At 37.5% G+C, this 13,054-nt stretch overlaps 1 protein-coding gene across 2 annotated transcripts in view; it reads left to right on the top strand.

The window, feature by feature from the left end:
* LOC126095731 (mast/stem cell growth factor receptor kita-like) overlaps positions 1-13,054 on the top strand; it is a 296,078-nt gene that overhangs the window by 272,693 nt on the left and 10,331 nt on the right. For both annotated transcript variants that reach the window (XM_049910501.1, XM_049910500.1), the window contains exon 20: positions 5,589-5,694. In XM_049910501.1, coding sequence (XP_049766458.1) covers positions 5,589-5,694 — 106 coding nt within the window. The remainder of the gene's footprint in view (positions 1-5,588; positions 5,695-13,054) is intronic.

Here is a 13,054-nt window from a genome sequence, read left to right as displayed (position 1 = left end):
GGTGATAAACTGTATAGATAAGAAGAAAATGGAAATTTTTGAGGTTTATCATTTGAGAAGAATACTGAATAAATGGATAGATCAGAGTGAAAAGAAATGTACCACACTACCTGACTAAAAGAAAGAATTGGTTGCAAGGACACACCTAGAGGCTCTAATTTGGTAATTGAGTAAACTATGGTGGTAAAAATTGTAGAGGGACAACATTTTAGTATGGAAAACTGCAGCAAATCTGTCTTAGAATAGAAAAATACAACAGCTTCTGTGTGACTGAGCTCTTGTCAGAAAAGATCAAATACAGGGTGAGTCAAGAAGGATTTTACAACTTAGGAATGATACAGAAATTTATTGATATAACTTACAGAATCGGTGAGTGTGTCATATTACAGCAGACAGCCTCAAGTTTGATTTATGTAGTGCATCATTACCCATTCTGCCACAAGGAGCATCAGCTTAGCGCACAGTTAAAACTGCTACTGTCACTGGTGTAGAGTGTGCTTGCTGTGTGTTTTGGTTCCATGAAACAAATTCTGTAAGTGCTGTTCGGCATAAATTTCACACCAAATATGCTAAATAACCCCCAAGCAGGCCTACAATTTCCTCTTGGCATGAGAACTTTCTTGAGATGGATTGTTCAGTATGACATTATAAATCACCAGGTCAGACATGTGTTGATGATTATTGCTTATCAGGATATGGTTGAAAACTTTTTAATACTGCAGATTGATGAAGATGTCTGAGATGGGTTGGTTTACTAGCAGTAAGATAGTGCACCACTTCATTTCCTCACAGAGGTTTGATGTTCCTTGATAATTGCTTCCCAGGTCAGTGGATTGGCTGTGAAGGGCCAGTAACATGGCCACCTCACTCCCCAGACTTGATACTACTGGATTTCGCTCTCTGGGATTTCATTAAAGACCATGTGCATGTTCCTCCACACCACGCATTTTAGCCACCCTGAAAAACTGAGTCTATGCTGCCGTTGCACAAGTTATGCCTGATTTGCTTCAATGAGTGTGGGAAGAAATTGATTACCAGTGGGATGTTCATCACATCACAAATGGTAGTCACGTGAATCCAAAATGACACTTGACACTTCTATGTCAATCTTGAGGTTGTTTGCTATAAAATGACCCATCTATCAATTCTCTAAGTTATCTCAATAAATTTGTATATCATTCCAAATTTGTAAAGTTCGTTTGACTCACCTTGTATATTATTTTGTCTGGATTAGGCCAACTGCTGCATACAAGGCAGTACAAGGAGCAAATTTGATCATGGGACATGTGATCAGCATGCCACCAATCCCTCCACCCGTCATTGTCAGTAGATGAATCATGATGATGCTAGTCCTCCTTTATTTAAGCAGCTCCCAATTTGCCCTCACAAGGGCTGAATGAATGGAGCCTGTGCCAAACCTCTATATCCCAGATAAATTTTGGGAGGTACCAGGAATTGAACCCAGATCCTTCCACACCAAAGGCAGTGATGCTAACCATTCGGATACTCTGGCAGTATTCTTTTCTTTCTTTGATTAACTTGTAACCATGATTTACTACAAATCCCTCGAGCAGAAAAATGTTCACAGCACTCTAAAGAGAACACAATAGAACTGAATCACAACATTATCAACTTGAAACAAATTAATCTGGTCCTGCATGGCTCCTGAAACTGCTGATCCTGGGAAACCCAACTGCAATCATCACGTACAGTATCTGAAGAAAGCTTGATAGAGTTAATCAGGTAAATTTGGTGTCTCTAAATTGAAATATTTCAGTTGAGACCTCTTAAATAAATTTCTTCATACTGAATTTCTACCCATGTTTTGGAGTCAAATAGATAGAACAGATAATTAATTTTGGGTATACTGTAGGTAAATGTAACAGCCAATAATGTCATATATTAGTGATTCAGTAAATAGTATCATTTGCAGTATTAGACTTTTTGCAGGTAACATGATGGATAGTATTAGTTGCAGCCTTAGATTTGTTACAGGTGACATGGTTATCTGGAAGAAATGCAATTTCATAAAAATTATTGTTTAGAATCCCATTAATAAGATAACTGAAAAGCTTGTACTATATATTATAATATAATTGGATAGGTAAAAAATCTACTCACCAAGTGGCGGCTTTGAAACAAATGTATAAAAAAATGTTTTACTTCTGCAAGCTTTCAGAACCAGTGACTCCGTCTGCTGGTAGGAAACGTTGAAGGGGAAGAAAGAGGGGTGAAGGGAAAGGCACTGGAGAGCTTGAGAAAGGCACCTTACTGGATGGCATGTGCAGGAAAGACTGGCTGTTGAGGAGTGCACCAGGCAAGATTTGGAAAGAGCATAAAAGTGCAAGACATGGTGGTATGCAAGACAGAGATTACTGCTAAAACATCATGCACTATTTAATAAGAGAGAAAAGCTAAGTGCATTGTATGTAACAGAGACAGGGAGTGGATGGCAAAAAATAGACAGTCCAGAAAACGATAGATGTAGAAAACACAAGTGGAGTGAAGAAAGGAGTGGTTACTGTGAAGAAATGCTGGGATAGAAAGTAGTTACTGTGAAGAAATGCTGAGATGGAAGAAATTAACATAATTTAAGGCCAGTTGGGTGACGAGAACCAAGGACATGTTGTAGCACGAGTTCCCACCTGTGGAGTTCTGAGAAACTGGTTTTTGGGGGAAGAATCCAGATGGCGCATTTAGTGAAAGAGGCACTGAGGTCACGACGTCATGTTGTAGAGCATTCGCTGCAACAGGATATTGTGTGTTGCTGGTATGTGCACTCTGCCTATGACTATTCATCCTAACTGACAATTTGGTGGTAGTTGTGCCTATGTAAAAGGTTGAACAGTGTTTACTTAACAGTTGATAATGACATGTGTCGTTTCACAGGTGGCTCTCCCTTTGATAGAATATGTTTTGCCAGTTACTGGGAAATTGATTATATTTTTGGCCATACTATACATTGATTAAATAAAATTTGTCAACTTATGTCAGCCAGCCTGAATTTTCAAGTGATCAGTAACTTATTTTGCCGAGATTGATTTGCACAGTTTGTAAACAATGCTTCAGCTGTAAATAAAATTTAGCATTTAAACATCACATCAGTTTGCAAGTTTTGTGGACACCATTTAGACAACTGTAATTGATTCTGAAAGTCATTGCCAAGAAGCTGTTAGTTTTAAATATGTAGTGGATGGAATGTGTTTGAATGTAGTATTCACAGAATATTCATTAGGCTAATCCCACTTGCAAATTCAAGGTGACTTCAAATATTTGGGGATTGTTATGTTACCACTGCTAAAATATTAGTTGAAAGCCTAAAGAGCTTCATGTTACCAATTGTTACTACAACAGTAGAGCACAGACTAATGGGCGTCAAGTACACAAGTAAACATATGGACCATACTAGGGTTATGTGTTTGCTTATGTGTAGTAGGTTAAAGCTGATGTTTGTGGGATCTCTTCTCTTTGTGATAGAAGAGTGATTTGGAGAGCTGGTAACCAGTTACTATTTGATTTCGTTCAAGTTACACATATATTATCATGTTGAAATCAAACAATGAAAAATCCAGAATGAAATAATGACAGTGTTACGAAGAAGATAGATTGCTACTCACTATATAGCGGAGATGTTGAATTGCAGACAGGAACAATAAAAATCCTGTTAACAAGTAAGCTTTTTGCCTAAAAGGGCTTCTTCTGAATTAGAAAACATACACATGGACATTCTTGCAAACACACACAACCACTGTTTCTAGCTGCTTTAACCAGAGGCATCCTTTATACTTATCCTGTTCTTTCTACCACCACATGTCCTTAGTTTTAACTTATCTAATCCAACTCCCATTTTCAAGTTCTGAAACCCATCCACACAATTAAATGATGTAATATTTCATGCACTGGTTCATAGAATACCAGATTTGTTTTTTTTTCTGGTGACAGCAGCCTCCTGAGTAATCAGCTATGGGCAATCTCAAAGCTGTTGATATTCATCTCAAAATTTTTACTGTACATGAATGTGTTGAGTGAAAATCTTATCCATCAGTGATGTCATTCATTGAAGAGTGGAAAGACAAATATTAATGATAATGGCAGTGTTGGCCATTCCTCTGTAGCCAGCAGCCGAATGGGACAGAAACTTCATTAAAATATGTTTCTCAATATCTCAACTGTCAGACACCTTTTTTTTCCAGTTTTCTCAGTTTTACATAAGATTGTGACTAAATAATTAAGGTACCACAAATACTGTGAATTTTTTTTTTTTTTTTTTTTTTTGTGTGACAATGCTCAGCCACACTCTACCTGGCAAATATAATAATTGTGTCAGTTAAAACAGTATGTTTTTGCACACATGCCTTGCAGCCCAGACTTGACTCCAAGAGATTTACACCTCGTAATGCATATGTGAAGGTGGTTGACTACTAATGCTGTGGCTCCAATAGAGAACTTCAAATATACTGCCATGGCCTAACTGCAATTGCAGGGAGCAGAACAATATGTGGTGGGAATTTATCAACTTGTCAAGAGATATTACGAATGCATAAATATGAGTGGTGGTTATGTACATCTACATCTACATCTACAGCCATACTCTGTAAGCCACCAGACAGTGTGTGGCAGAGGGTACTTTTGAGTACCTCTGTCAGTTCTCCCTTCTATTCCAGTCTTGTATTGTTCATGGAAAGAAAGATTGTCGGTGTGCCTCTGTGTGGGCTCTAATCTCTCTGATTTTATCCTCATGGTCACTTTGCGAGATATACATAGGAGGGAGTAATATACTGCTTGACTCCTCAGTGAAGGTATGTTCTTGAAACTTCAACAAAAGCCCGTATTGAGCTACTGAGCGTCTCTCCTGCAGAGTCTTCCACTGGAGTTTATCTATCATCTCTGTAATGCTTTCACGATTACTAATTGATCCTATAACGAAGTGTGCTGCTCTCCATTGGATCTTCTCTCTCTCTTCTATCAACCCTATCTGGTACGGATCCCACACTGGTGACCAGTATTCAAGCAGTGGGCGAACAAGTGTACTGTAACCTACTTCCTTTGTATTCGAATTGCATTTCCTTAGGATTCTTCCAATGAATCTCAGTCTGGCATCTGCTTTACCGACGATCAACTTTATATGATCATTCCATTTTAAATCACTCCTAATGCCTAATCCCATATTGTGTGGTTTCAATATTTTTCTAATAAATGTGATTCACCTGTCCAAGTATTTCATTTATAGCCTTACTGTCAGGATAACCCTCACATGAGTATCATACATATCATACAACAACACTGTCCGCAGCTCGTGGTCTAGTGGTTAGCATTGCTGCCTCTGGATCACGGGGTCCCGAGTTAGATTCCCAGCTGGGTTGGGGATTTCCTCTGCCTGGGGACTGGGTGTTTGTGTTGTCCTCATGATTTCATCATCGTCATCATTCATGACAGTAGCTATGTTGGACTGTGAAAAAAATTGGACCTTGTACAATTTGAGACTGTGTACGGGCGTGGATGTAGTTGAGTGCCCCACAAATCAAACATCATCATCATCATCATCATACAACAACATTAAAACTTAGCTATTGGTATATGTGTTTCAGATATGAGATTATGCTGAGCTGTTGGCACACTGACCCTAATAAAAGAGTGACTTTCTCGCAGTTGGTTGAAGAATTTGGAAATATCCTGGGAGAGAGAACCTTAACTGTGAGTAAATGAAAATGTTAGAGTTCTTTACACTGTTTTAAAGTTATAGCTTTTGCATTAGTGTTAAATAATAGGTAAAATAATAATTTTGCTATGCTGTATATTTTATTAATTGTCAAAAATTTACTTTAAAGTTCAGAGAAAAGGTCTTCAGATGCTTTTTGTTGTTTGGTGATGTAAATCTTGAAACAAAAACTGTGTGCTCTAGTTATTACACATTTGTATATGGATAACCCTTCTAATATGAAAATTAAATATTTGTCTTCCTATTTTAGCAGCCACTAGCAAAGAATTGTTAAGAAAATGCTGTACTTTTTGGTGCTTTTTAATGATATGTGCAATAATGTTAAAGTGACATAAGTATTTATATGAAAAGGAAAATCCACATAATAAAACTACAAAATTACACTGAAAAAGATTAGCTGGCCTGGACATACCTTTGGCGAGTGAAATCCCAGCACTGATGAGGAACACATTTAAAACTGAAAACACTAAATGTAATTTTTGGCATTATTAGTTTCTTCTGCAGAGAGTAAAGGGAGTGCACAAAGAGTTATAAAGCCTGCCAAGATTTTTCTAGAAACTCAAATTTTATAATTGAACACTTCATTAACTAACATACTATTGTAGTAAAACTACTGTTTTTTTTTTTTTTTTTTTTTTTTTTTTTTTTGAGGGTGGTTGGGGGGGGGGAGGTCGGGAAAAAAGGTAATATGCTCGTTAGAAAGACAAGAATAAGGGTTTTCATATAATGTAGGTTAACCCTAAAACAAGCTCTTATTAGCAGGGTCAAATTTTTAACCTCAAGTGGTTTTGGTGAATAGTAAATTTTGAATACTTTATTAAATAAAATGTTTCTACATGAACTGATTGTAATGTCATTATCAGCAGGATGTAAACTATATGCCAAATAATAATGTTTGAAAAATACAAATGAAATGAGAATTATGTAAACGATTTATTGCAGCAAAATAGCCATTACAGTTATACATTAGATTACAGTCATTTGAGAGTGAATTACAAGGATGTATTGAGTGTCTACATAATTCTTTGTAGTAGATTACATTCAGTGCAGGTATTATAACAGATTATCATTTGAACCATTTATTGCACAGTCTCTAATTGATCTGGTCCTCTTGTTGCATATTTCTATATGGTATCTCTCACAAGACTGTCCACATACTGTACACTTGCAAAGGTTTGACGGTTCGTGGTATGTTGTATTTGCACAAATTTCATGATGGCGTCCATGTACTGCGAGTCTTGTAAGTATGTGTCTCATCTCAAAATTTGCTGCTGTCCAAGTGCGGTCGATCATGGCCCCGGATCCATAGAATTCTGTTGGTACTTCCTCTCCTTTCCTGAGTAGTGATCTTAGTAGGTTCTCCGATGCTGATGTGTTGGGAAGTAAGAACCTTGTCCTTAGATCCTCAATGAGGAAAGATTCTCAGGCAAAAAGGTAGACTAATCTGGATCTTGTGGTTTTTGCTACCCCTAATGCTCTTTTGATATAGGTTGCTTTTACTCTTTCCAATGTCTCTAAGTTCTTTTCATTTAGGTGTATCCATATGATTTCTATCTCATAAGCCAGTATTGGTATTATTTTTGATTTGAAGAGTGCCATAGCTGTGTCTAGATTTAGTGTTCTGATGGAACTTACTTCGTTTATTGCTCTGATGGCCTGTGTCGCTTTCTCTGTTGTGTGTTTAGTGAAGCACTTTGCGGATGGCTGGAGTGTTATCTCTAGATATTTGTAATCTTTTGTGATAGATATTTGCTTTCCTTGTAGTGCAATTATTGTTGTTTTTGGGATTTGCCCGCCTGGTCTGAATACCATCATTTCCGTCTTGTCGGTGTTGATTACAAACTTGTATTTTGTGCACCATTTTTCCACGTCTTCTATAGTCTCCTGTAGTTTCTTCAAGTTTTTTTAGCCTATCACAATGTCATCCGTGTAGGCATATGCTTCGACATCTTCATCACGAGCGATTGCCATAATGTCCTTTGCTGTCAGAATGAACAGGAACGGGATTAGTGGGTCTCCTTGGAGTACTCCGTTTGTTTGCCTTATTGGTTCAGACAGGTCGAGGTTGTCCGAGATCCTTAACTCGTTCCATTCATTTATGGAGTTTATAATCCTCGTCCAGATGCTGTCTCTTCCCAGTGTTTCGTTGAGCATCCTTTTTACTAATGATCGATCGAGGAGGTCGAAGGCCTTTGTGAAGCCTATGAATACAGCATAATATTGCTTCTTATCGATGGTTTCCCATATGTTTTTTTAAAGCAGCTCCTCTGCAGTAATAGTGGATCTTTTTTCCCTGAACCTGAATTGAGATTCTGGGAGGTGGTTTTCCAAAGTGTGTCTTATTCTTCATGTGATTAGTTTTGTGAATACCATAAAAGGGTTGTTTTCCAAGGCTATTCCTCTGTATTTGTTTGTGTCCTTTGGGTCGCCCTTCCCTTTGTACATTACCGTTACTATTGATTTTCTCCACTGGTCTGGGATTTTTGCTGTTTCAATGCATTTGCTATAAAGTTTTGACCAGGTTGGTGTTAGCAGATGGGCTGTGTCTTTAAGGTATTCATTGTAAAGCATGTCCGGTCCCACTGCTTTCTTCCTTTTTGTTGATTCAATGATGTTTCGGACCTCATTTGGAGTGAGTGGGGACCAGGCTGGCATCTCTTGTGGTGTGAGCTCTTGAATTGCTACCTGTGCTCCTTCTCTACCATCTTTGTTGAGAATGTCTTTGAAATGTCTTGTCCATTCTTCCATGCTTATATAGTGTGACTGTGCCTGCTTTCGGGGGCAGATTGCAATGAATGGATCTCTCCTGGCTTCTTCAGCTAGTCTTCTTCCCTTTTCTTCCCTGTGTGCCATTCTCTTCTCCCTTGTTAGTGTTTTGTAGGATCTTCTTTTCTCAGGGTATGTTTGTAGTAGTGAGTGATTAGCTGTGTCCATTTTTAGTCGGTGTAAAGCTTGGAGTACTTCTTTTATTTGCTGATAACACTCTTGATCGAACCATGGTTTAGCTCTTATCATTTTCCTGGGAGTAATTACTTGTTTTAAGAGTTTCTCCAGTTCAAGCGCTGCCTCCTCTACATTTGAGTTGTCGATTAAGGACTCAATTTGTTCTATCTGGTCGTGGCATTCTTTCACTTTCCTTGGATCCACTCTCCTCGAGAGCAGTTTCTTCTCTTAGTTCTCTCTTGCCTTCCAATCACTTTGTGTGGCTATGTTCATTGGGATATGTTTTCTTATAGGCATGTGGTTTGCATTCCAAAGTGGGCTTATGTCCCCTTTTATGTTTCCTCATATGGGGGTGATATCAATAGCACTTTTACCATTATGGCAGAAGTGCGTAGGGACGTTTGTGTTGTTTAGCAGGATGAGGCCTTCTTCTTGTAGTGATTTGATTACTAATTTTGTTTTGTGATTCTGTACATCCAACCAACAGTTTAGATCCCCTGCGATAAGCAAAGGGATGTCTTTCTTGCTCCGTCTTATTTGTTGGCCCAGTTCATCGATTATGTCTATGGCCGATTCGCTTGGCTGGAAGTAGGTTGCTAATATTGTGGTGTGTTTTACTTCTATTAGAATGGAGTGATTTAGTTCTGTTGTCACTATAATTGGTGTTATCCACGGTTTCAGTAGGACTGTTATTCCCTCTTGGGGTCGCCCCCTTTCTCCTTGCTTTGCCAGCATATTTATGCTATAGAATTTCGGGTGTTGCCAATGATCTGTGAGAAACGTTTATGAGAATTATGATAGTTAACATATTATGACAAACATTCTCTATGATTCACAGATCATTCATGATACACATTACTGTTCCTTAGTAGAAATACTTTTATTAATTACAAAACTGACTGAATGAAAATATCTCAAAGAAACATGAAGAAATGTATTCCCACTTCAAGAGCTTTGCATATCACATGTTTAAATAGATGTGAGTCATGTATTTACAATTGCTTGTATCATACATTACAGCAAGAAAAATGTGTTGGGTACCTTCATAAACATTCATATCAGTTACTTCAATCGCAGAAGTTTATCTATGGAGACTGACAAAAATGAACTTAAAAGCAGGAAAACATAAAATGCTGGAATGTGAAATTGGGGTTTTACTGTATTTGTATTGTTTGACCTCTCTTGATGATTTACAACAGCTTATACCAGTTAAAAGTTAATGAGTAAACTTAGAATATAGGTGTTCTGAGATGTACTGTAAGGTAAATAAATGCTATACACCTCAGCTGTTTAATTAATGTAAGTCTTCCTAAATCATAGGATATGGCAAAACACTTAAATATTTCACAAACATTGCATGTTACTAATAACATTTACTATGCATGCGATGGAAATGTGACTTTTGTGGTTGGAGCGATGGAAATGTGACTTTTGTGGTTGGAAGTGACTACCTGAAACCGGTTATGTCAGTAAAATAAAACCTATTCAAAGTCTTATGTTGCTGCTTACAGTTGTCTTCAACAATTTTTTACAATGAGGTGTTCCACAGACAAAGTAAGAAAGAAACACAACAACATAAAGAAGAAATAAAGAAATATTCAAAGAACAAGAAGAAAGTACTATTGCACAGCAACTGGATTAGAGGAAAAGCTCCCAAACAATGAACAGTTGATGATATTTGGTTTGTGGGGCACTCAACCGTGCGGTCATCAGTGCCTGTACAAAGTCCCAATTTGTTCACACTATTTTTTACGCAGTGCAATCTAGCCACTATCACAAATGATGATGATGATGAAATGAGGAGGACAACACAAACACCCAGTCCTCAGGCAGAGAAAATCCCCAACACGGCCAGGAATCGAAACCATGACCCCATGATCCAGGGACAGCCTCGCTAGCCACTAGACCATGAGATATGGACGCAGTGAACAGTGCTTCAGTTCCTGTGGTGGTGGCAAGTACACTGGTTGGACCATATAGTAAGGATAGCTGGTGGTAGGATGCTGAAATGAATAATGAAAGGATGATTATATTCCAGCAGAAAGGAGTGTTCAGGCAAGAGCTAGATGGCTGGAAAGTTTGTTGGCTGACATTACCAGCATGGAGATCTTAGCCTGGAAGAGAAAAGCAGAGAACAAGGATGTATGGATGCAGAGTGTTGAGGAGGCCAAGATGCATCAAATACCATAGCACCAAAGAAGAAGAAGATGACAATAACTTCTCATAATTTGGACTTTCCAAGAAAAACCATTGGAGAGACTAGCTTATCAGTGACTGCACAACAGAGGCCTACAACTCATGGATACTGGTTAGTGCAAGAAATGGAGTGCTGAAATCCCTCTCAACAGATGGCTGAATTGGAGATGAAGTTGGCTGTCAGTCAGGCACTCCTTATTCTGGGCAATTATGTGCAAACTCTCTGATGTGTAAAGTGTTTTACAGCTGAGCATACAGAAACACAGGGGAGTATTGCAAGTGAAATAATGGATGTACCTAATCAGCCACCATGTCTATATATTATTTCATGTAACGGACAATAGGAGATACATATATGTTTGTACCTCATCTGAAATTTGCAGTAAATGATGTCATTGACTCAGGTAGTATCAAAAACAGTCCAGATATTGCACAGTCTGTCATATTCTTATCTGCATTTTGTAAGTTAATTGAGAAAGTTATTTAAACTAGATTAATTACAGTCTTGAGTTGACACAGACTAAAATTATAGAATCCAAATGACTTTATGAAAAGTAAGTCAGCTTCATTTTCTACAGGACAGTTAATTGACAAAATAATAATTGCCATATGAAACAGGTTATATGTTATAGGAGTGTTCCTTGATCCTGAAAAAGTATCTGATTGTGTTGACACCATGATACTGCCTGACAAGTTGTGGCAACTGGATATTTTGAGGAACTGGTTATGAAGTGATAAAATCATATTTGAGTGACAGATTACAATTTGTGTTGCTAAAAACTAACAGTGGGTCACTCAAATCTGAAATAACTATTATCCTACAGCCTCAAGATTCTGTATTAGGACCCCTTCTTGTTTTGCCCTTATACAATTCCCCAATCCGTAAGAAAATATTGTGTGCTGATGGTACGTCCACTGTATGCAAACACAATAAAATATTTCAATGAAATTCATATAAATGGAAATTCAACGAAGACTGTTATAGTGAAATTCAGCACCAAGAATCAGATGCAGTCTGGTATGAAATTATCCATAAAAAATGATACTGTAAAGAAGGAAAACTGGACAGAATTCTTGGGAATCACAATACAGGACAATCTCAAGTAGTACATATAGATTTCTTAGCCAGTAAGGTAGCTAAAAACATTATTATCAAACATTGTAATGATTGGAACATACTAAAAATTGCATATTGTTTATTATTGTCATCAAATTTGAGCTATACAATACAAATATGGGATGCACTATACAGTACAAACATGGGGTGCAATGAACACAAGCAAATCTAAATGCATTACTAACACTGAAGGAAAAACCAGTCACTATTATTATTTGTGGTCCTAGTCCAGAGAATCATATTGTAACCAGTTTCCAAAATTAGGCGAGTTTGCCAGAATAGAAACTTTAAATGTAGTACTGCTTGTGAAAACAATGAAACCAAACTTAAATTGTAACCCTCACAAGCATAATAATAGGAAAAAATTGAAATATAATGTAAATATCAACAGATCAGAATTATATTTAACAAAAGTACTTAATACTGGGCTGAAGCTAGCCAGTGTTCAACTGAGAAACTTTGTAATCCTATTACCAACTTAAAATAATTTTAATAGAAAATCCATTTTATTCTTTAGTGATCTTTGTTTTTGCATTCAAAATAAATAGAATGATTCTGTTTTGAAAGTATTTCTGGTCAATAGTATTGGTAGTTTGCAAGAAATCTAGTAATAACTACAAAAATTGTGACATTATTCTTATTTAGCAACAAAAGTCAAACATTGTTGTTGTGGTCTTCAGTCCTGAGGCTGGTTTGATGCAGCTCTCCATGCTAATCTATCCTGTGCAAGCTCTTTCATCTCCCAGTACCTACTGCAACCTACATCCTTCTGAATCTGTTTAGTGTATTCATCTCTTGGTCTCCCTCTATGATTTTTACCCTCCACGCTACCCTCCAATGCTAACTTTGTGATCCCTTGATGCCTCAACACATGTCCTACCAACCGATCCCTTCTTCTAGTCAAGTTGTGCCACAAACTTCTCTTCCTCCCAATCCTATTCAATACCTCCTCATTAGTTACGTGATCTACCCACCCAATATTCAACATTCTTCTGTTGCACCACATTTCAAAAGCTTCTATTCTCTTCTTGTCCAAATTATTTATTGTCCATGTTTCACTTCCATACATGGCTACACTC

Source organism: Schistocerca cancellata, chromosome 8 (assembly GCF_023864275.1).
Source record: "Schistocerca cancellata isolate TAMUIC-IGC-003103 chromosome 8, iqSchCanc2.1, whole genome shotgun sequence".
NCBI lineage: Eukaryota > Metazoa > Arthropoda > Insecta > Orthoptera > Acrididae > Schistocerca > Schistocerca cancellata.
The sequence above is the reverse complement of the archived record's forward strand: the minus strand, read 5'-3'. Positions and strand labels throughout refer to the sequence as shown.